At 40.6% G+C, this 22,869-nt stretch overlaps 2 protein-coding genes across 15 annotated transcripts in view; one reads left to right on the top strand and one right to left on the bottom strand.

The window, feature by feature from the left end:
- The window catches only part of Oprm1 (opioid receptor, mu 1), a 253,689-nt gene that overhangs the window by 110,564 nt on the left and 120,256 nt on the right, over nucleotides 1-22,869 (bottom strand).
- Nucleotides 1-22,869, top strand: part of Ipcef1 (interaction protein for cytohesin exchange factors 1) — a 202,924-nt gene that overhangs the window by 148,763 nt on the left and 31,292 nt on the right. For all 12 annotated transcript variants that reach the window (XM_087567601.1, NM_001415951.1, XM_087567599.1 and 9 more), the window contains 2 exon segments: nucleotides 1,785-2,157; nucleotides 20,557-20,750. In XM_087567601.1, the coding sequence (XP_087423727.1) occupies nucleotides 1,785-2,157; nucleotides 20,557-20,750 (567 nt within the window).

Here is a 22,869-nt window from a genome sequence, read left to right as displayed (position 1 = left end):
AATCTTTTGGTGTGGATAACATTCAAAACTGTAAATGTTCCTAGAATAGTACATGTAAATATTACCATTTGTCAAGTCTCAAAATATTGCACCATCAAAATGTAACTAATATAAAATCCCAGCATAAATGGTGTCTGCCTCCAGAGGATGTCCTTAAAGGTGACGTGGCCTTAGCACTATGTCTGTGGACTGGTGGAATGTCCTTCAGGGTGATCATTTGCCCTTGGAGAGCATGCTGGGACACTCTGTCAGAGAATCCCACGGCAACCTGCTTATCACCATCAGTGGAGCAGCCTTGGCTTCTTGCTCATGAGTTCAGAGGCTATAAACATATTCTTGCCTTACTCAGTGAAACTGTATTAAAGTTGTGAGTGATTGGGGCTGGCAAGATGGCGCCATAGGTACAGATGCTTGCTGCCATGCACTATAATCTAAGTTTAATACAAGGAGTCTACATGTGGAAAGGAGAAAATGGACTCTTTTGATCTCTAACATAGGCTGTGGCACCTGGACTCCCCCATTCCAGTTGCAAAATATTAACACTAAAAATTACAAGTAAAACTTTTAAGATATATTTTTATTGGATATTTTTATCTATTTACATTTAAAATGTTATCCCCTTTCCCAGTTTTCCATCCACAAACCCCCTATCCCATTCCCCCTACCCCTTCTTCTATGAGGGTGTTCCCCCACCCATTCACCCACCCCTTCCCACCTCCCTGCCCTCCCATTCCCCTACACTGGGAGTCTAACCTTGGCAGGATCAAGGGGTTCTCCTCTCATTGGTGCCCAACAAGGCCATCCTCTGCAACATATGCAGCTGGAGCCATGGGTCTGTCCAAGTGTACTCTTTGGATGGTAGTTTTGTTCCTGGGAGCTCTGGTTGGTTGGTATTGTCGTTCTTATGGGGTTGCAAAGCCCTTCAGCTCCTTCAATTCTTTCTCTAACTTCTCCAATGGGGACCCTGTTCTTAGTTCAATGGTTGGCTGCAAGCATTCGCCTCTGTATTTGTCAGGCTCTGGCAGAGCCTCTCAGGAGACAGCTATATCAGGCTCCTGTCAGCATGCACTTCTTGGCATCAGCAATATTGTCTGGGTTTGGTGGCTGTATGTATATGGGCTGGATCCTCGGTGGGGCAGGCTCTGAATGGCCATTCCTTCAGTTTCTGCTCCAAGCTTTATCTCTGTATCTCCTCCTATGAATATTTTGTTCCCCCTTCTAAGAAGGACTGAAGCATAGAGTGACTTGTATTTAGCTCAATTTTCAGCCTTGATAGTTATGGATGAATAGTCAGTCATACTCTGAGGAATAGGTAAATGCTACTCAAAGGTCTTGCACCTGCTAGGAAGTATTCTTCCACTAGGCCACACCTCAAACCTCTGCTTTCTTTTTATTAATTATCTTTCTCACTTGTTTTTGCTCATTTCATTGTGAATCAAAAATAACGACAAGTTATCATTGCACTCACAAACGTTCTACAGAATTGTTCTAACGTAGTGTTTAAGTTGTTGGAAATGTTGAAAGTTTTGAGTAAAACAATCTTGCTATAGGGATTTTTCAAATCTTATATAGTAAACTCAAAACCCCACAAAAGGCTCTTAGCTGGCATACAGAAACGAGTGTCACACATTTTTCCTTTTTCCTCTGACTTTTTAAAAAAGTTTCTGATCACTTTTTTGAAACAATTCTGGGCAAATTTGAATAAAATTTGGACAGAGAGAATGATAATTCACAGTCTCTCTTCTTTTCCTCCTCTTCCTTCTGATTTTATTTGTGGAAAATAGGCTGCACGGCGGGCATCTTCTTCTTCACCCAAACGGAGAGAAACATCATGTTCTTTCTCTTCTCTGGAAAATACAGTAAAGGCACCCAGCCGGTTTTCTTCCTCGGGATCTAAAGAAAGACAGTCGTGGCTTGACATAGTTAACAGCTCGCCTGCTACCGAAGATGTGGGACATCCCCTGTCATTTGCTGTACAGGTCCACACACTTGCCTCCTCAGAGGCAAGCAGTTGCCGGGTCTCAGAAAACAGCTCCACAACACCAGAAAGTGGTTGTTTGAACTCTTTGTCTAGTGATGACACTTCTTCACTGAACAACAGTCAAGACCATCTAACAGTCCCAGACAGAGCTTCTGGATCAAGAATGACAGACAGAGGTAAACCAGGAAATTGCTTATTCTTCTTAGATGGCAAATATTTGTTGGGGGCATTATATAACTCTGATATAAAATTGTAACAAAAAGGTTTTAAACTCATGAATGGCTATTTGATAATTAGTCACATGGGTTTAGCTGCTGGCTCCTTTGGTAGAATTTGCCTGTGGCAACTCTGGTTGCTAAGTGTCACTAACCAATTAAAGCAGGCAGGCATGTGTTCATATGGTAACTCCTCCCCATAAATTTGGGGAACCCCCTTTTATGGTTCCGTAGTCTAATAATTAAGCCCTGGGGATCTGTAAAGTGCATTTATTTTGGTTGAATGTTACCAGATGGGCTTAGAGAGGCCATCTTCCTGTTGGAAAGGGCTGATCAGTGGTCTCTTAAGGGTATCTTTGTAATTGATGGAAGGCAGATATTTCACATGCATTCTCAAGGGCATCACCTACAGACGAGGCAACAGCTTATATTTATGGGAAAGAGTTTTCTCTTGACAAAAGAAATAGTTGTGTGTAGAAATCAATAATGTGTCTTAAATATTCTTTGATAACTTTCATTTTTGATTCAGGACAAATGTGTGTCTATCACTACCCATTCATGACAAGTCTTTTCTAATTGTGCCTCATTCATTTTGGTGTAAAACAAGGATATCTGATGTCAGTGAGCAACTGGAGAATAATGGATTTGCACTGTAAGTTTTCAGTGTACTGCTAAAAGTTGGCTTGCTAAATTCCTATGCTAACTTGCAGTGGTTGCCCAATGACATGAATGACCATTCTTTCTCCTCTACCCTGAGCAGGGAGGGTGTCCTTAAGTTCTCAGGTATGGGGCTGGAGATACTCAGTGGCTTAGCGCTGCTCTTTAGGCACTCAGTTCCTAGCACCCGCATTGGGTGGCTCACAACCACCTGTACCTCCAGCCCAAGGGATCTATGTTCTCCTCAGGCTTCTGTTTGTATCCAAATGCATTGTGGATGCACATGCATAGGCATAGATGCACACACACACATGCACTCACATACGCATGCACACACATGTATACAGAGAAAGGGGGGCATATATATATGTATATATATATATATATATTGTGAAGTAAACCCTTAAAAAGTATCAATATTTTGGATATTCCCTATTAATTTAATTTTTAGAAGACAATAATTTAGGCCAGAGCTCACAACTATGTGCCAGGATGCAACTATATGCTGCGTGTGTGTGTGTGTGTGTGTGTGTGTGTGTGTATGTATGTGTGTGTGTGTGCGTGTATGTGTATGTGTGTGTGCGTGTATGTGTGTGTGTGTGTTTGTATGTGTGTGTGTGTGTGTGTGTGTGTGTGTGCATGAGGGCATACTATATTTTAATACATGTGAAGTTAAACAGCCAGGCTAGTAACTCATTCTTGAAGTCACTCAGTTGTCACTGTTTTTTAGGGCTTTCTCCATGGATGCTTTATATTAAGTGATATTTTACATTGATATCTTCAATCTGAACCAATTACCCACTTTTTATTAGAAAATAACTTCTAGAGGTAGCTGAGTAGGTAGGGTAGGTAGGAGATAACCTTTGAGGGAGAGGGCTAAGAGGATTGTTCTGTGAGGAAGGGAAGTAGTGGTCTCTGTCTGGCCACAAATATATGAGGGGATGTTGTACAAACAAAGTATTGGGATTAATAGCATCTCCCTTGGCATAGGCAAGTAAGGTCAGTGGTGTGATCAGACGGGAGGTATAAATATGAGTTAAGAAACTTCTTTTTCTGAAGCTATGAGCTGTTCAAAACAGAAGAGACAGCTCATGCCTATGTGACTATCACTGGATGTGCATACTATTTGGAAATGGCCATTTTCCTCAAATATAGAGTGTGCAGTACATATTGATTATATTTTTTGTTCTGGCAAAGACACAGAATTTCAGGTGTGGGTTTTAAGTGACCTTTAGCTTTGCGATTACAAGATGCAAATGTGGTCTCGCACGCATCACAAAGTATTTGGGCAGCACAAATTAGTACTGAGGGGTTTTGTTTGTTTTTAAAGGACACAAAGTTAGGAGGGTCAGGATGAATACATGGATAGGACATGAATCTGGAAGAGTTGTGGTGGAAGAGGTTGAATATGATTATAACACTTTGAACAAAACTCTCATAAAAATGAATGAGTGAATGAATGAAAATAAATGTAAAAGAGAAAAAAAAAGATATAGATGTTAAGAATGGAGAAGCCAAACAATTGTTTCCCATTGAAGAACTGACTGTAATCATTTGTTTAGAAGGAGAAATACAAGAGGGGTTGACAGGATAATTCAGTGAGTAAAGTAGGTGGTGTATAAGTCTAACAACCCCAATTTAAGCCTGGATAATCATAAAGATAATTAGAAAAAAAGTGAACGAACTCTTTTTATCTATCTTTTTTTTTTTTTTTCGGAGCTGGGGACCGAACCCAGGGCCTTGCGCTTGCTAGGCAAGCGCTCTACCACTGAACTAAATCCCCAACCCCGTGAACGAACTCTTAAAGGTTGTCCTTTGACTTCTGCACATGTACTGTGGCACATGTGTGCCCCCATACACCTCACACATACAACAACAATAACAACAACAATAAACTGTGCCCCATATACCTCACATATACAATAGTAATAATAATAATAATAATAATAATTATAATAATATATGTGTCTCCATATACCTTCATATACAATAACAACAACAACAACAACAATAATAATTATAAAAGGATGTGGAAATTCCTCTCTCCTCTCTGTAACAATGGAGTCTTTCAAGGCATTGGAGATAGTAAAATTCCATTTGCATTCTTTCCCAAGAGGTAAGTCTGCAGGCTGGGTTTCCCTTAAGGATTAATAAGCAGAGTCATGGGAGGAAGGATATGTTTCTCGTCTCTGTCTAAGTGCCACCCCGGGAATTCATGGGCTGAGGAATGTAGGCGACAGAGGCTCTTTTAATCTAGGAATAAAGAGGCCTGGTGGTAATCCGTTTTGCATTACACACAGAATGACCCACACAGTCTAGGTGGTTTTCCAGCTGCATGATGGGAAGGTATTGCTCCCGGTGCAGGGGAAGAGAGAGTGAAGGTATTTTCCCTGTACTGGTTTGTTAGCAGTTGCCATATGGTAGAGAATTCTTGCTGCTGATTTTCTCCTGCTGTTGGGGATTTGGTTTCATTCCCAGAAGAGCTGAACCACATCAAGTCATCTCCATGGAAACGGCAGCCCAAGCTTCCCTTGTGTTTGCTGTGGCTTGCTGTTGAGTAATCAAATCCGGTGTTGTGAATGTATGTTTGCCTGTTGGAGAAGGAGGTAGCTTTTTGGTGTGACTTCTGAAAATTATTGTTTTTAACTTTCCAATGTAGGGAACAGTCTCTGAAATTTCAGCATCTAAAATACTATGCGGAAGGTGTTAGATCAGGGTTTGAAGTTTAGTGTCATCCGTAATAGGAGTTAAATGTTTTAGAAGATTAAAATTAGTCTCAAGACGCATTTTTTTCTGGGGAAAGAAGCATTTACCCTGGAAAGGAATCTTAAAGGTTAATAGCTGAGTTCTGAGAAAAGCAGACAGCGTGTATTATAGCCTTTCTTTTAGTTAGACAATGGAAGGAATATTTTTGCAGTTGGTGTGCAATTAAAATTGTGGTTGCTAGAATTTTATTCTGAATTTAAATATCCTTCTAGACACTTCTCACTGTAGTGTAAGCCATTAGGAAAGGGGGAGGGCACGCTAATAGCTTCCTCTTGCCTTTCTACTCTGAAGCTTTCAGACTGACACTCTGGGATTCTCCACCAAGCCTCGAGCGATTAAAACTAAACCAAATCTGAGACTGACGTCAATTCAATTTAGCACTGCTGTTATTATTACGATGATGCTCCTAGCATGTACTCCTCTACTTTGAGAAAACACAAATCTAAAATCTAAATCTAAAAATCTAAAAGTGATTGTCCCAAAACATTGTCACATGTACTGAGGCGAGTAGGAGGAATGAAACACAATTAACAAAGAAAAGGAAGGTAAAAAAAGGTGTCCTAAAGGAGATAGGTACCCAAGGCTTTACAAAAGTAGGGACAAAGAGTACAGTCACACCTAAGGGAGACCATGCATGGGGTGGAGCATGGGAAAGGGAGGGGGAGGGAAACTGGGACGATGTTGAATGGTGGATTAGGCATAGTTAAGTTCAACAGATTGTTTATGACCATTTGTCACGGAGGCGATGACGTAGGGGGACTTGTGATTCCAAAGAGTTCTTTCAGTTGTAGGTCACAGGTGATGCTAGAGTAAAGGGAAGCAGTAAGTAAGAGGTCAGCAAGCCTCTGTAATAAGATAAAAGTACAAATTGGAAAGGAGAGAGAGGAGGGATCCTGTGCCCTGCCTCATCTCAGTCATTGCGTACTTAGGATTTAATTAAGTCTGTAGAGTATTTCCCAGTATTAGTTTGTAGAATAATGAGAAATGATCTTAACGTGGGGATAAATATTTACTAATAGGAACATCTTGTCTATGTGACAGTTGGCCGTCCTGGCGTGGATCTCAGGCATGGATGATTGACTCACTACGTCTTTCATTGCTCCCACTTAAGTGATAAAGATCTCTCTAAATTACCGTAAAATGAACTGACTAGCTTGTCTGGAAGCCCATATCATGTAACTAGGTCATCTGTGGTAGCTGGAATATCACTTCTTTTATTCCTTCTTGGTTCTATACTTAGTTGCTGAGACTAGGAAGTAGATGTGGGAGGCTGTGGAAACTCACTGGAACAAGAGATCTGAAGCTGGTGACAAGTGAAATCTAGATTTTGGAAGCAGGAAAACAACTGGTTAGATAGTGGTTAGAGTTAGGGGTAGTTGTTAATGGTGGAAGATGAGTGTGTTCAGAGGAAACCATGCTTGGAGGAGGTGCAGGAGAATGCTTGTACTAAGAAGGGAGTTTTAAGGGGAAAGGTTTTGGGTAAACACATTTGAAAACTAAGATAGTGCATTGAAGGAAGTCTGCTCTGGGGACAGCTATTCCGGATGCACCACTGCTCATGGCTGTGACTCCTTCTCAGATTAGAAAACCAAATGTATCCAAGAGAGGAGAAGGCTCTGTTGTGCCTCATGTTGGAAATTCCTCTTCAGGCTCTGCAACCAGGATTGTGGTTTATTGACTATTCTTGACTACTTTCTTTCAATTTTCTTTTTAAAAATTGTTGTTGTTGTTTTCTATGCAGAGTTTAGAAGAGCACACTGGAAGAAAGTTAGGGGACATTTTGTTGTTTGATGGTGGAGTCATTTCTGAGTCCACATTGCTTTGAGCCCAAGCCATCTGCTACACTGCCACCCATGTCAGGTTGTAAATTGTGCTGAACTTCTTGCTGGCTCATTGTAAGGCCTAGTGGACACGAACAGCTTTGGGAATGACTGGAATAGTCTTCACTCTTTCCCATTTTCCTTATAACTCTTTCCTAGTCCTTTTCACATCTTTGCACATTTAAACCTTCAGTGTTTCTTGCCTGAGGATGATTTGTTATGTCGAAAAATATTGTATACATGGTACATCATCAAACAAGCTCATGAGCACACGCGCGTGCGTGTGCACACACACACACACACACACACACACACACACACACACACACACACACTGTAGCCACCATCTTAGCTTTCCTCTCCATCACAGTGGGAATGTGATCTAGAACTCATTGTTTTAAAACAACAAGAGAAGTCTTCTCCATTGGCAAACATGTTTTGCCGATCCTTGGGCAGCTGCACACTTCAAAGTCATAGGCTTAGATTTTAAAACAGAGCCAGATTTACAGAGAACCCGAGCAGAAAGTACAGTGTCTGTACCCTTCTCCCTTTTCCTACAATCCTCTATTGCTTAACCTTTTGCAAGAGTGTGGTTCCCTTCCTATATTCGAAAACAAATATTGAGACATTCCTTCTGTGTGCCCTTCACTTCATCTTAAATTCACGGCCTCTTCTCCTTTAATTGTTACTGTTACATTTTGTATATACATACGTATGTGTATATATAATATGTACACACAATATATACATACAACATACACATATATGTTTATATACAACCTACTGAGTCCCTAGAAAAAATGGATTTTTATTTTATCTTACTAATTGACTGTCTTCATCTAGGGGTAGGGCCTTATGATATCCATGTTGGCATGTCAACTGGTGGCGGCATTTGTGTCTTGTTTAGACAACCATGTTGTTAAGATTTCATGGGTTCAGCTTCCTCTCATATGTAAAAAACACTGTCTCACAGCAGCAGATATCTTGGTTACTTCATGCTTCTAATCTTTCTGTCCTCTTTTCTGGAATGTTTTCTTAGCTTCAGATATGGGGCGTGTGTGTGTCACATTGTAGGTCTATCAACTGGGGCTCTGCATCCCATAGAAATACTGATACACTCTTATGACCTTAAGCCTGTAGTTGATTAGGGTTCAGTCTTTGCTGTGCAGTGTTGCATCTGAGGACTTGTAGTGGTGATGTAACCCCACCACAGTCTGTGCTCCTTGTTTGCCTTCTCTTCTCCAAGGACAGCTAATCTTCTGGACGCTGTTTTAGTGTTTTGAGACAGAGTCTCACATTACAGCCTAGACTTTTGTGAAACTCAATAGGTGGTCCAGCCTGGCCTCAAACTCTTGTCAGTCCCCTGCCTCAGATTCCAAGAATGCTGGGATTATAGGCATGTGCCAATATTTTGGCCAATCTTTTCATCATCCCGTGTTACCTTTCCCAGTGTCATATGATTACAGCCACAGAGATGTAGCCTTTTCAGATGGACATTTTCTCCTTCTGGTGTACAAACAAGATTTTTAAATTCTTCCCATGACTCAATAGGCCTTTAAATAAAACACAAAACAAAAAACAACCCCTGAACAGTATTCCATTGTATGGATCCCATTTTATCTGTTTGACTATGGATGGCCCCAGAGCTGTTTCTAAGTCTTTAAGATGAGCACTTTAACACCTGTGTGTCTCTGTATAATTACAAGTTGCCAGCTCTTTTGGGGAAGTACGAAGGTCTGCTGTTGCTGAGTTGTATACAAAGACTGCATTTAACTTTGTAGGCAATGAAAGGCTGTTTCCCTGCCTCACTGTTTCTTTACATTCCCACCAGCAGTGAATTAGAGTCCCGTTGCTCCACGGGCTCAGTGGCATTTGCTGCTGTCAGACTGATGATTTAGATAAAAATCTTCTCAGAGGTTCTTGTGCTAAAACATAGTCTCCAGCTTGTGACAATATCACGAGGTGTGGGGACATTGGTATTGGTATGGGGACAGCTAGTGAGGAGGAGGTTGCTTATTAGGGTATCTAGGGGCATAGAGAACCTTGAAGGAGCATGTGGTTAATGTCATTTACATCATAAATAAAAAAAAGTGCTTCCTACATTGATTTCATGTATGTTAGTATGTGTTCTTGTTCTCTCTCTCTCTCTCTCTCTCTCTCTCTCTCTCAAGAGAGAGAGAGAGATTCCATGTGCACAAGGAATCCAGAGCTTTTATGTTCGATGTCTCTCTTTTGAAATAAAGCCCATTCTTGAACCTGGTGCTCTGATTGTGTAGGCTGCCTCCTGACCAATGATCTCTAGAGATTTCCCCTCTCTCCGCCCTGTGATGGGGCTACAACTGCTTCCCTTATACTGCCAAGCCAGCTTTGTCTGTGGTTCTGTCAGTCTCAACTCAGGTCCTCACACTTGCTCACCAGGCCCCTTGCCAACTGAACCTTCTTCCTAGACACGCACTCTCATGTTATGAAGACAATTGTTTCCTGTTGTGTAAGTGGTTTGAAGTTGCTTCTGTGTTCCATGAACAAGACAGAACGTCGCCTTCCTTTATCCATACGTGCAATCCTCCCAGTATAGGTCTCTCAGATGTTCTCGTAAGTTCTCAGGGACATCTTTTATTATCAGTGTGTTTCTTTAGACATCCATTTATCCAAGGTTCTATTTCTTTTTGTCCTGCTTCGTACTATTCTTTTAGTTTTTATTGAAGTTTTAATGTCTAGGAATTTATTTTTACCTTGTTCTTTTTAACGGATATTTGGTGTGTTGTTGATCATTTTGATGTTGATACTTTTATACTTGTCTGTATGTGCATGGGTGTGTGTGCGTGCGCGCACACACACACACACACACACACACACACACGCACACACACACTTGATGTGGTTTCTGGTTACATTATATCCTTAGATTCATTCCTGAGGGAAGTACAAATTATTATGATTTAAATTTTTTTTACTTCACAAAATTATTGTTTTAACTTTTGACCATTTGCTTTTTTTAAACATATTGTAATAAAATACAATTTCTACTCTTCATACTATTCATGAATCTGTTTTGTTAGTTTCTTTCTTTTCTTTTCTTTTTCTGACATGTGTAGCCTTGGCTGTTTTGGAACTCACTCTGTATACCAGGCTAGCCTCGAGTTCACAGAGATCTGGCTGCCTCAACCTCACTAGTGCTGGGATTAAAGGTGTGTGCCACCACTGTGCAGCTGTTTTGTTAATTTCTGCAAATTATATTTTAAATACTGTTTTAAGATCTATTTTTATTTTATATGTAACGACTAGCCACTGGTACACATAATGGATTGAGCTTCCAGTTTCCCTTCTCATGTGTTGCCCTGCTCGTTACTGAACTCAGAGCTTTCACATCTTAACCACATTACCTGTCACTGAGCCCCGCAGTCATCTGTGAGCATGGAAGTGCAATTAAAAAATAAAGCATATTTGCCAAAAATATTATATATTTTTGTATAAATTTTTATATAAATAAACATATTTATAAGTAAACAAATCTTTATATAAATTTCTCTCTATATAATTTATCTATAATAATAAGAATACTTATTAAGCATATATTAGATATAATATATAATATATCATAGTATATTATATAATAAGTATATTACATATATACTTATAAAAATATATTATTATATATTTATTATATCAATTTATCATATCAATTACATTTATTTTAATAATTAATAGATTTATATTTTATTATATTAACATATACATGTATGTTTCTGTATTTGTGCCTCTGTCAACAATGCTGATATTGATCTCAGGTCTTCATGCTTGTAAGGCAAGCTCTTTACTCCTGAGCCATTTGTTCAGTACCTACATTCTAACTTGTAATCACTCATATCTTTACTGTGTTCATATCTTCTTCAAGCGTACCCAGACCGTATATATGACCCTCCTGATGCCGAAAGGAGGTGCTTCCCCATTTTAGCAGTCTAGTTCAGACCCAGCCATCCTCCATTGTTGGCTACTTTGTGAATTTCCTATCTTTTAAGCAGGAAACCTGGGCATCTCAGCAGCCAAAGCTTTGAGTAGCCTTTGCAGGATGAGTAGTGCAAGCGGGGATCAGAGCTTTCGGCTGGCTACTGCTCCACTATCTGCAGATTGTCTGGCTTAAGAGTCTCCATTGGGCGTTACATAGATAGAATGTCAGCATCCACACTATTTACAGGGTGTCTGTATAGGGAATGATAACCTTGGCTTCAAAACCTGTGATTGTAGCGTGCCATGTGTATGGATAGGGTCACGTAGGGAACGATAGCCTTCAGTTCATATCCATGTTTGTCTCCTTGTGCGTTTGGTCACGCTCTGTGATCTGTCATTATGTTGGCATCTCTCCTTGATGTTAGTGCTGCTGAGGCTCCCTCACAGGGCTGTGGGAAGACGCTGAGGAGATGTTGGGAGAACTGTTAGCGCAGAGCCAGCTGTAGAAGAAAAGCTCAGTGTGGGGGAGCTGCTGCATTTGCAGCTGCAGAGACTGGAGACTTGTCCCTCAGCATGACACTGCTTATGTGCTTGGGCAGAAGCATTTTCATGTCAAAAGGAGTTGTCTAGATCTGTTCTTTTTGGATAGCTAAAGTCTACCATCATTGAAGCCGTGCTAGCTTGTAAGACTGTCAAATTTCCATGTAAAGAATGACTAGAAAAGCCTTTTAATCTCTAGATATCAGATAGTGTATCAGAATATGTTGTGCGTGTAGACCACTGTTTTCTTGTTTGTATTGTTGGTGACAGGTGGTGTTTTTTTGTTGTTGTTATTTTTTTTTGTTTTTGTTTTTGTTCTCAAACATTAGAACATTGCATGTGAAACTTATAATCCTTCTTTTCTCCTTAATTCCTTCCAAATGCCTTACATTTGAGGATGAAAATAAACTCCCTTGGGACATTATTTGGACTTTTCAACTCTATAAAAGGCATTTTTTTTTCAAATTCTGGTATGGAATCTAGTATATGAATTTCTCCCAGTCTTCTGAAGCCCGCTTTTATGTTCTAAATAGAAAAATAAACAGCCACATTCTAGAAAGCACAAGCAAGACCAAAAATAAGACAGTGGGGGAGGCAGAGTAGAGAACACAGCACTTCAAGAGATAATCTGCATACAGTGTTCTTGACAGGCAAATTCTGGGCTCCTGGGAGCTGTCCTGTCCTGCCAGAATCAGACAATAGGATGGTATGGAGGAGGAGGAAGAGGAGGAAGAGGAGGAAGAGGAGGAGGAGGAGGAGGAGGTGGTGGTGGAGGGAGAGACACACATTCATTTGGCTCAGTCTTGGGAAGAAGAGAACTTCTAAGCATTAGTTAAAGCATTGGTATGTCTCCAATCTTGCTAAAAATAGGACCTGGGTTGTAGTTACTTTATGTTTTTTAGATTTAATTATTCCATTGTATGTGCATGAGTGTTTTGCATTCATGTATGTGAGTACACACACATGTGGAGGTGTCTGATCTCTTGGGATTGGAGTTATAGATGGTTGGGAGTCACCCTGTGGGTGCTGGTCATTAAATTTGGGGTCCTCTGTAAAAGCAATAAGGGTTCTAAATCACTGAGCCACCTCTCCAGTCCCCAAAACATGGGATATATATATATATATATATATATATATATATATATATATATATATATATATATATATCTGACATGAAGGGTCACCAACAGTTCAAATTCTTCCCTATTCACCCTGCAAAGTACTGGTGATTTCTACTGTCCACTTCCCACATATCATTTGAACAAAGCTGGATTGTCCTTCCTTTCTCTTTGATTAGTATATGGCTCAGACACAGTCAGTGCTGCCTTGCGGATACATATCAATTTTCTGGTTGTTGTTTGAGTCTCTTTACTCATCACTAAATCTATGCTGGTGAAATTTTGCCAATTGTATCTAGCTTTGCTACTCAAATATAGTCAATGGAACTTGCCAAATTCTAGAAGGTCGAGAAGAGCTGGGGAAATAATTGTGTAAACATCAGCACCTGAATATGATCCCTAGTGCCCATGTGGACAACCATGTGTTGTGTTGTGGCTTATTTGTATTCCCAGTGTTGAAGAAGTAGAGAGCGACAGAGCTCTGGGGCTCACCAGTCAGCCTAGGCTACTCCATGAGTCTCATATCCCTTCGAGAGACTTCGAATCCAAAACCAAAATGTATGTTACCTGGTGAATAACAACTAAAATTGAAATCTGGCCTCAACAGTAGCAGACATGTGTGAATGTGCATACAACATTAACACTCATGCATACATACACCCACACTCATGCATATACAAACACACATTCATGCAGATGACCACACACGCTCTAATGCATATATGTATACATAAGACGCACAGACACACACACACACACACACACACACACACACACACACACACACACTAGAGTATCAACACCATCCCAGATGGGCTGAAGCAGACCCCACATTTTACTAAGTTCCCAGGGAGACTGTTATCCTGTTCAAGTTTGTGAAGAATGATTTGGAAACACATGGCCCTGCACAGAATAGAACTTTTATTTTTAGTACCCACTACTAATTGGCATCTGGGGGGAAAAAATCACTGTTTTTCAAGACTCTCCATTTTCCTCATCTATAAAATAATACCTTCAACTTTGACCAAGCACTAATGAGTTGAGAAGCATCAGACCAGAAGGTGCCCAGGTGTCAATGGGAATTGAAGTCCTACAGTCTCACATAGGAAGACTAAAATACACACTTGAGGGTTGAAAATTCATGGTTAAACAAAATTTGTTTTGTCTAGGGAGATAGGGAGGTAGAAATAACTCACTTGGCTTCTATTTCCAATGGGAGAGAGATGAGGGGTCTTTCCTGCCAACCCTTACATCTTATTGCAATATGGTGAGACAAGAAAGATAAATTAATGCTTTCTGGAACAAAATTCAGAAAAGAACTGCATGTACACAGAAGGCGATGTTAAAATTATCTTACAGCATGATACTAATGTAGAGGGAATGGAGAGATGGCTCAGTGGTTCAGAGTACTCACTGCCTTTGCAGAGGACCTGGGTTCGGGTTCCAGCATCCACCTGGTGGCTCCCAACTGTCTACAGTTCCAGATCCAGAAGATCGATGCCTTCTTTTGACCTCTGCTGGCACCAGGCATGCATACACACCGTACATGTACATACATGCAGGCAAAACATCCATCCACATAAAATAAATATATAAAGGATACTAAACAAAAGACTAATCGGAGGGGCTTAACTTACAAAGCTTGCTCTGGTACAGCAATCAATGAGGTCACAGCACAGTGGTACCTGCCAGGGTGAACCGGCAGCCCTAAAGCAGGAACACTGGTTCTGAAGGACTCCTCTCACCTCTGCTTCATAGTCATGGCCAAGCTGTATTGCTTTGGGTTCCCCTTTATCCTATGTCTCCATTCATCACCGGTTTCTATTATTATTGAAAGTTCCTTTTATGGTTCCACAAAGACCTAAGCCCTAGCTGACAGCAGCAGTAAAAACAGGACAAATCTCCTGTCTGGCTTGTTGAGTCACAGGTGTGTCCCCTGAGTGTCTGGTGACACACTGTATATCTCCTAGGCTAGAGCACACAGGAAACCCAATAAAGTATTTTCTTTACTTTTAATGTTACTGTCTGTTATTTTCATTAAGTTTGTGAATGATGTCAGAAGTATATTGAGCTCAGAAATTAGTTTTCCAGGTTCTGGTTTTTCCTTAGGAAGAAGATCCAGATTGGAGAGTTCCTTTCATTTTTCAGGTGGTTTCTAACTGGACACACCCACTCCATCATCAGATCTTGTTTCTGGATGGATTGAAGCAGAGAGTACTTCTCTCCCGACATTTCAGATGAATTACAGAGACCAGCGTATTAACTTTCAGTGACCCAGACAGGTTCACTTTATTTTACCAGTGTTAATGTGAAAGTTAGCTATATTGGAGAGTCAAATTAAACACACACACACACACACACACACACACACACACACACTAATTAATACCTTCATGATGAGTGACCCAAAGTTTAAATTAGGGAAGGAAATTTTGCCTGTGTGTGTTGGTAAGGATATAGCTTCTGATATTAACATAAAGATTATGTTTTTATACAGGTACATTAAAAGATAATAAAAATTATCCAAAAAGGAAATGCTATTATTTTCTTTTAAATCTGGAGATCACAGTCTGTATGTTGATTTCCAAAACTCTAAGGTTATTTTTATCTTCAGTGATTTGATATCTTTTGAACTAGATGAATTATCTCACTACAACTTTACCCTGGCATAATTATCATGTACTGTATGAGTGAACAGCAAATTCTGCTTCTAACTCTGTCTTTAGTAATTCCTGCTTGGTGAGTACTGGGAGAATCAATGGGACAATTATTTAGCTCTTTTCGCATGTTTGTTTGCTTCATAAAGTGTGTTATGTAGATGTTGTTAGGAACTTTTAGATAGAGCACTACCTGATTAGCCACGAGAAGAGGTTATAACAGGTTCGTTCCATGTTTCTGGCAAGTTCTCAATCCTACTGCCCCGTCACGAGTCATGTGACTTTGCCTTGTTTCCTGCTCTACAGCGCAGGCTGACCTTGAATCTGATCCTTGCCGCCCACCGGCTAGGACCCCAGCGCCTTGCTCCACTTAGTTTCTTAAAGGACTTCATGCTGTCTCTACATTTTCTCTAGGACTGAGGGGCTTTTCTGTGAGCACTCACCTCCTATCACGATATCTTATACGAGTCTGCTTTAGTGCCTCACCACTCTCTTGATCTACTTCACCTGCTGTCAGATGGACAGTTCAGTGACTGGTAGTGTGCTCACGGAATTGTACAGGAATTACCTCAGGATGATGAGGGAGCGTTCAGCCCATCGACAAGAAAGCCCTATGCATTGTATTATTTTATTGAATTAAATCATCACCGTCACCATCACCATCATAATCATCATCATCGACATTTCTCATTCCTGTCTGGACCCTCAGCATCCTAGGTGGCTTTCAGTCCTCATGAGTTTGTTCTAGATATTTTATATAATAGAATCATAGACTATGAGTTTTTTGTGACTTTTTAAAAAAATTATTCCAAATTTCATTTATGTTGTAACACTGTGGATGATTTAGCATTTCATTTCTTTCTTTTTTAAAGATTAATTTTTTAGTTTTATGTATATGAGTATATTGCCACTATCATCAAACACACCAGAAGGCATCGGATCTCTTTACAGATGGTTGTGAGCCACCATGTAGTTGCTGAGAATTGAACTCAGGACCTCTGGAAGAGCAGTCAGTGCTCTTAACCACTGAGCCATCTCTCCAGCTCCCAAGCTTTCTTTCTTCCTTCCTTTCTTTCTTCCCTCCCTCCCTCCCTCCCTCCCTCCCTCCCTTCCTTCCTTCCTTCCTTCCTTCCTTCCTTCCTTCCTTCCTTCCTTCCTCCTTTCTTTCGGTTGTTTTGCTAAAATTATTTTTTATTTCAGGAAAGCTTTCTTAATATTTACCCATTATTACTCTTTGGAAATTCTTAGTTTGTATTAAATATTTGAAAGTTGTCAGATTATATAATATATAATATTTAATATAATTATATAATATTTAATTGCTTCAACTTTTAAAATTCAATGAATAATTAATTGCAAATATAAGATTCATGGTTAGCATCTTCTTTTTTATATATTGATTTATTTATATGAAAAAAAACTTCTTTCCTTTGGATATTTTGTACCATGCATATCTTTTTGGGTCTGGGTTACCTCACTCAGGGTGATATTTTTCTTTTAATTCTGTTTGCCTGCACAATTCATGATGTCCTTGATTTTAGTAGCTGAGTAGTATCCCATTTTGTAAATGTACCACTTCTTAATTCATTCTTCAATTGAGGGACAACTGGGTTGTTTCCAGTCTCTCTCTATCTTATGTGGGCATCAGTTATGCAGCCCAAGGAAGCTCTGATATTTCATTGATCACGCACTGATCATCCATTTTCAGCAGAACTTTCCTTTTTTTTTTTCTTTTTCTTTTTTCTTTTTTTTTTTTTTTTCAGAGCTGGGGACCAAACCCAGGGCCTTGTGCTTGCTAGGCAAGTGCTCTACCACTGAGCTAAATCCCCAACCCCTCAGCAGAACTTTCTTATATGCACACATCACTGGCCGTGTCATTTCTCAGTGACATAGTGGTAACTATTAAACACTTCTCAAACATATAACCAAAAAGTCTCCCATTCCATCCCACCTGCAGTGCTTGTGGAAGGTCTCACTGCTTCCCAAACACAAAAGCTGGGAAGTCATTCATGTTCAGTTTGTAAGTTCAGTCTAATATCCTGCTCTTCTTGCAACAGAGGGGCTGTAAGCCTGATGGTTATGGATTGTAGACATCTTGGCCTACAGCCCCCCCACCCCCACACTTTTTTCTTCATTCATGATGAAGTAGAAAATAAGAAATGAACAATGAATATATTCTATCCAAAAGCTTCTGCTTGTCAGACTTGTGAAAGCAAAGGTTGTTTCTGGCCACGCCTTATTTTTAAGACTGTATCTTTTACACACTTGGCTACCTATAATCATCTCTTTGGTAGGTAGACTGGGCTGTCTGAGGTGGAAAATTCTCTTCTCAGCCAGAATTAGGAAACACTGGTAGGCAGTGTGTCTTCTTCCACACACACACTTCTGGATACACTCAAGGTACTAAATAATGTACATTGTGTTTCCCTTTCTCACATTTTATTTTATTATTCATTTAGCACCCACCCATGTGCCCGTGTGTGTGTGTGTGTGTGTGTGTGTGTGTGTGTGTGTGTGTGTTTAAGTTAGAGGATCACTTCAGATATCCTTTCTAAGTTTCTGTGTACTCTGTTGTTTTTGTTTGTTTGTTTGTTTGTTTGTTTGTTTTTAAGTTGCCGGCTGGTGTTCCATGGCGTGAGCTACATTTACCTGTTGATAATCACTTTTATCTATTTACCTATTGATAATCAATTACTTAGGTTCTTCTCTTTTTTTTTTTCTTGTGACCAATGCTGCTATGAGTATGTACAACTCATGTGGGAACATATTTTTATTTCTCTTTAATATAAATATAGAGGTGTAATTGCAGGGTCCTATTGTCATTGTGGCACAGTGAGGACCGTCAACCTACTTTCTAAAGTACTAGCTTGTTTTTCATTCCCACTAATGGTAAATGAGATCTCCTATCTCTCTATATCTTTGGCCACACTTAACTACTATCTGTCTTCTTTGTTTTACCAATCCTGATAAGCATGACTTGGTATCTCTCTTTGGTTTTGATTTTCATTTCCCTAATCACGGAGATATCTGTACTTGAATTTATTAGCAGAAGTTGACTTTTGATTGTTACACAATGCCTGGGGCTAGAAGTTTATCTTCAGATCTATTTTTATATATTTTCCTTTCATTTTTGATACAAAATTTGATTGAGAGGCAAGAAGTTGCTCTGGGCCAGGAGTGGTGGGGAATTGTCTTTAATCCTAGCACTCAGGAGGTAAGCTGATCTCTATGAGTTCTAGGACAGCCTGGTCCTCATCGCCAGTTCTAGCTTGCCAAAAAAACCAAATCAAAACCAAAAACCAAAAACCAAAACCAACCAACCAACCAACCAAACAAACAAACAAACAAAAACTTAGTGAAACCTTGTCTCAAACAGAAGAAAAAACAATGTTGTTCTGGTTAACACATTAAGCTAGTCGTTAGAAATATGTTGCTCTCCCTCTCAGGTAAGTTTTGAGGACACCTTATAGTGACTGAGGTCATTGGGCAAAAGCTAATTTTTAAGCATTTCTAGTTATAGAAGAGTAAACTGTGACTTAATCAAAGTTTCTGGTTTCTGCTATCCCCATATTATCCAATGTGCCTGCCTCAGAGCCTGTTTTGATCAGCTCCCTTCCATGATCACAGTGTGCATAGGGCGCTCTCTGGATCTTTTTGTCCCCACCTCAGAATGGGGGACATAAACACTGTGTTGTATGTGGAGGAAAGAAAATGTATTGTGCACACTTCCCAAGATAGTTTTCAGGAAACAAAGGAACAATGAATTGAAATTCTCTATGAGGAATAAAAGACACACAAAGGGTCAACCTCTCCTTCAGGTTCTGTTACTGCCATTTAAAGGTCCCTATGGTTACCTGTGATTGAAAGCCATATCCAGTGTAGCCTCAAAGGGAACACAACCTTAAAATGAGAGGGTTTCAAGGAGAACTAGCCTCATTCTAGTTTTTAAGATGACTCCTGGAAATCTAGCCCACACACCACCATATTTAGTTGTTGTTATTGTTGTTGTTGTCGTTGTTGTTTTAAGCGAAGCATCAGTGACAGATCCTAACAAATGTTCTAGGATGTAGTCTTCCTGGCCCCCACTGGCCTGCCAATTCCAGAGTAGCCTGCAGGGGCTCATTGCTCTCTAGACTCTGAAGGGAAGGCTGAGGCTGGATAGGTGTCGTTAGAAGGGGACAGATAGTGTGGAGTAGGTTGAGAAATGCTGTCTTTCTGCAAACCAGCAAACAGGCAGGCTTCTTAGAAGACACTGAAGGTACCTAGGGCAATAGGTGTTCAGATTTTATGGTAAGCATTGTGTTGTAGGGCTTGTCTGTAAGGTAACTTAACTGTTTCACAGGTTCAGAGATGAAGAGGAATTTTGCACTCAGATGAATTATCTCTGAGTCTCCCAATAACTAACTTTGAGGATATTTGGATGCAATACTAACCTCAGAGTCCATGTTGAAATGATTTAAGATGGGTGGTGGTGGTGGTGGTGGTTATTGAAATGAGATGCATGTGTTCTCTGTGTGAGAGAATATGGATTTTAAGGGGCTAGGAGTCCACTGAATTGAGTCCCACAAAAATTGTCAATATAGAAGCGCTACTGTAGCCCCAAAGTCTCTGAGCAATAGGTCAGTGTGTGGCCTTACTAGGGTACATTCTAATCTTATATCATTAAATGGTTCGCAGTCTCCTGAGTAACAAGGCAGCATGATATGAGTGGTCAGACACACAGCATCACTGCCCTATCTTCTGGAGACCAGGAATCTGAGATGAAGGTGTGAACAGAAACCCATTAGGACTACAGTGCCTGATGTTCACTCTTTGGTTGTCATTGACTTTGCTGATACTGATCTCTTTAAACAGACGAAATAAAATCGTCCGAAGACGATGAGATGGAGAAACTGTACAAGTCATTGGAGCAGGCTAGCCTGTCTCCTCTTGGGGACCGGCGACCTTCAACCAAGAAGGAGCTGAGAAAGTCTTTTGTGAAGCGATGCAAAAACCCATCAATAAACGAGAAGCTGCACAAGATCAGAACCTTGAACAGCACATTAAAGGTGAGATGTGCTCAGCCTGTACAACCTGCCAGGCAGCAGGGGAGGCAGGCAAAGAATGGCTGGCTGTGTAGAGAGAGACTCGGGGCCATCTTAGAGTGCTTGTGTGGGAGGAGGGAAGAGCAGAGAATGTAACATCCTTTCACCGCGATGCCTGTGACCTTTTAAAGGCACCCTGTCACTTACTCAGCGGCATCCGTGCAAAACAGACTACCATTTTACATTTAGTCTGATTCAAAGTTTCAATTCCCAACTCCCAGATGGCAAGGGCGGTGTGTAATTCGCTCATATAATTTTGTGTCTACCACAATACTTGGCTCAAAATTAGATTGTTTGAGAATTTCATCCATGCATATAATATATTTTGGTCAATTCCCCTCCCTGTCCTATTCCTTTTCCACCACTACATTTTATTCCCCCCCTACTCAGCTCCATGTGCTCTTTCTATCTCTTGTTTTAAAACCCACCAGCTGCACTTAGTGTTGTGTTGTGGTGTGTGTGTGTGTGTGTGTGTGTGTGTGTGTGTGTGTGCGGGAATGGGGTAAGACCATCAGCTGCAGCACGGGTGGCCTCTCAGAGGTCATATCCTTAAAGAAAACTGGCTCATCCTTCCCTGTCATTTATCAATTGCTTGTCTCTTTTCATCAAGGTAGAACCTGATGAGCTGCCCTTCCCGGGTCCATATGGGCTTTGGGTTGATCAAACTTGATCTAGTTAAGGTCTTATGGGTAGAGTCCAGTCACTGTTAGCATAGGTGTTCATGTGCAGAAAGTAATATTCCTCTGCAGACATCCACCATCACCGCTCTTATGATTGTTTGCTGATTAGCAAAACAGAGTATCCTTTGGCAAAAAGAAGCAGTAATTGAAATCAGGATGTCACTTGACTCATTTGAGGGCATAGCAATGTTTGCTTCTCTATCTTTGTCTCTCTCTCTCTCTCTCTCTCTCTCTCTCTCTCTCTCTCCCTCTCCTTTCCTCCTCGCTCTCCCTTCCCCCCTTCTCTCTGACATAGGATTTCTCTGTATAGTCCTGGCCATCTTGGAAACCACTCCGTAGACCAGGCTGGCCTTGAACTCAGAGAGTCACATGGTTCTGTCTCCTGAGTGCTATGACTAAAGATATCCATGGTCAGTACCTAGCCAGGAGAATATTTTTGAAATGTCAGCTATAGATGCTACAGCTAAGAAGCAAGGTGAGAGCCAGTTAACAGAAGGCATTCATTTAGCAGATGTTGTCACCTGAGAACAGGGACAGTGTTCAGGATGCCCTGGGGCTTGTTTTAGAGACTTTCCCCCTAACAAAGGGTTCCTTATAACATGAACAGCTTACTTTTACATTTAGGCTATAATACCAGCAGAGAGAAGACAGGGTACTCTATAAGGTCAACTTAAATCTGTGGAAGAGGTTCTGAACAGATCCTGCAATTTAGTTTTGAAGTGTGCACGTCCTTTCACAGTATAAATTTAGAGTCCTTTTCCTGGAAGAAATATCAGCAGTAATCAGGACAGTGCTGAGATAGTCGAGTGAGGATTGGTCATCCCAATCAGACGTCCCAGTTAGTTAAGAGAAAAACCAAGCAAAGCAGAAAAAAAGAGGCTGGAAAGGATGCAGAAAAGAACAGATTGGTTCGACAAAGAAACTCCAAATTCACAGAAATTCTCTAATACTTAGCGAGGAGGAGACACTGCCAGCGCTCACTTTGTGGTGTGTGCAGAGCTGTTGACGTGCTGGGCTATTGAGCGGAATATGGCAGAGAATGTCGAGATTTCACTGTCTTGTGGGAAGAACAACTTTACCATTGGAAAGCTATTTTCTTGCAGATTACCGTGTACCAAGCACCATCCTAGGTCACCATGACCATGAAGTAGCATGTCCAGGACAATGGAGACAGGAAACCAGATGGTTAGAATGGAGCACAATAAGTAGTGGGCGTATGCACTGGGAGCCTGAATGCCCAGAGGATGGAAATGGCTGACTGTCTAGGGTACTTATGTTTAGCTGACAGCTGGTCCATGTGAAAGGGAGGATGGGGGAAAGGCCCCCGGGAAACATCTAATGGGAGTGATCTGCTTTGATTCAGGTTGGGAGCAGCAGGAAGCAGAAGCTAATGGGGTTATGGG

Source organism: Rattus norvegicus, chromosome 1 (assembly GCF_021556685.1).
Source record: "Rattus norvegicus strain SHRSP/BbbUtx chromosome 1, alternate assembly SHRSP_T2T, whole genome shotgun sequence".
NCBI lineage: Eukaryota > Metazoa > Chordata > Mammalia > Rodentia > Muridae > Rattus > Rattus norvegicus.
The sequence above is the reverse complement of the archived record's forward strand: the minus strand, read 5'-3'. Positions and strand labels throughout refer to the sequence as shown.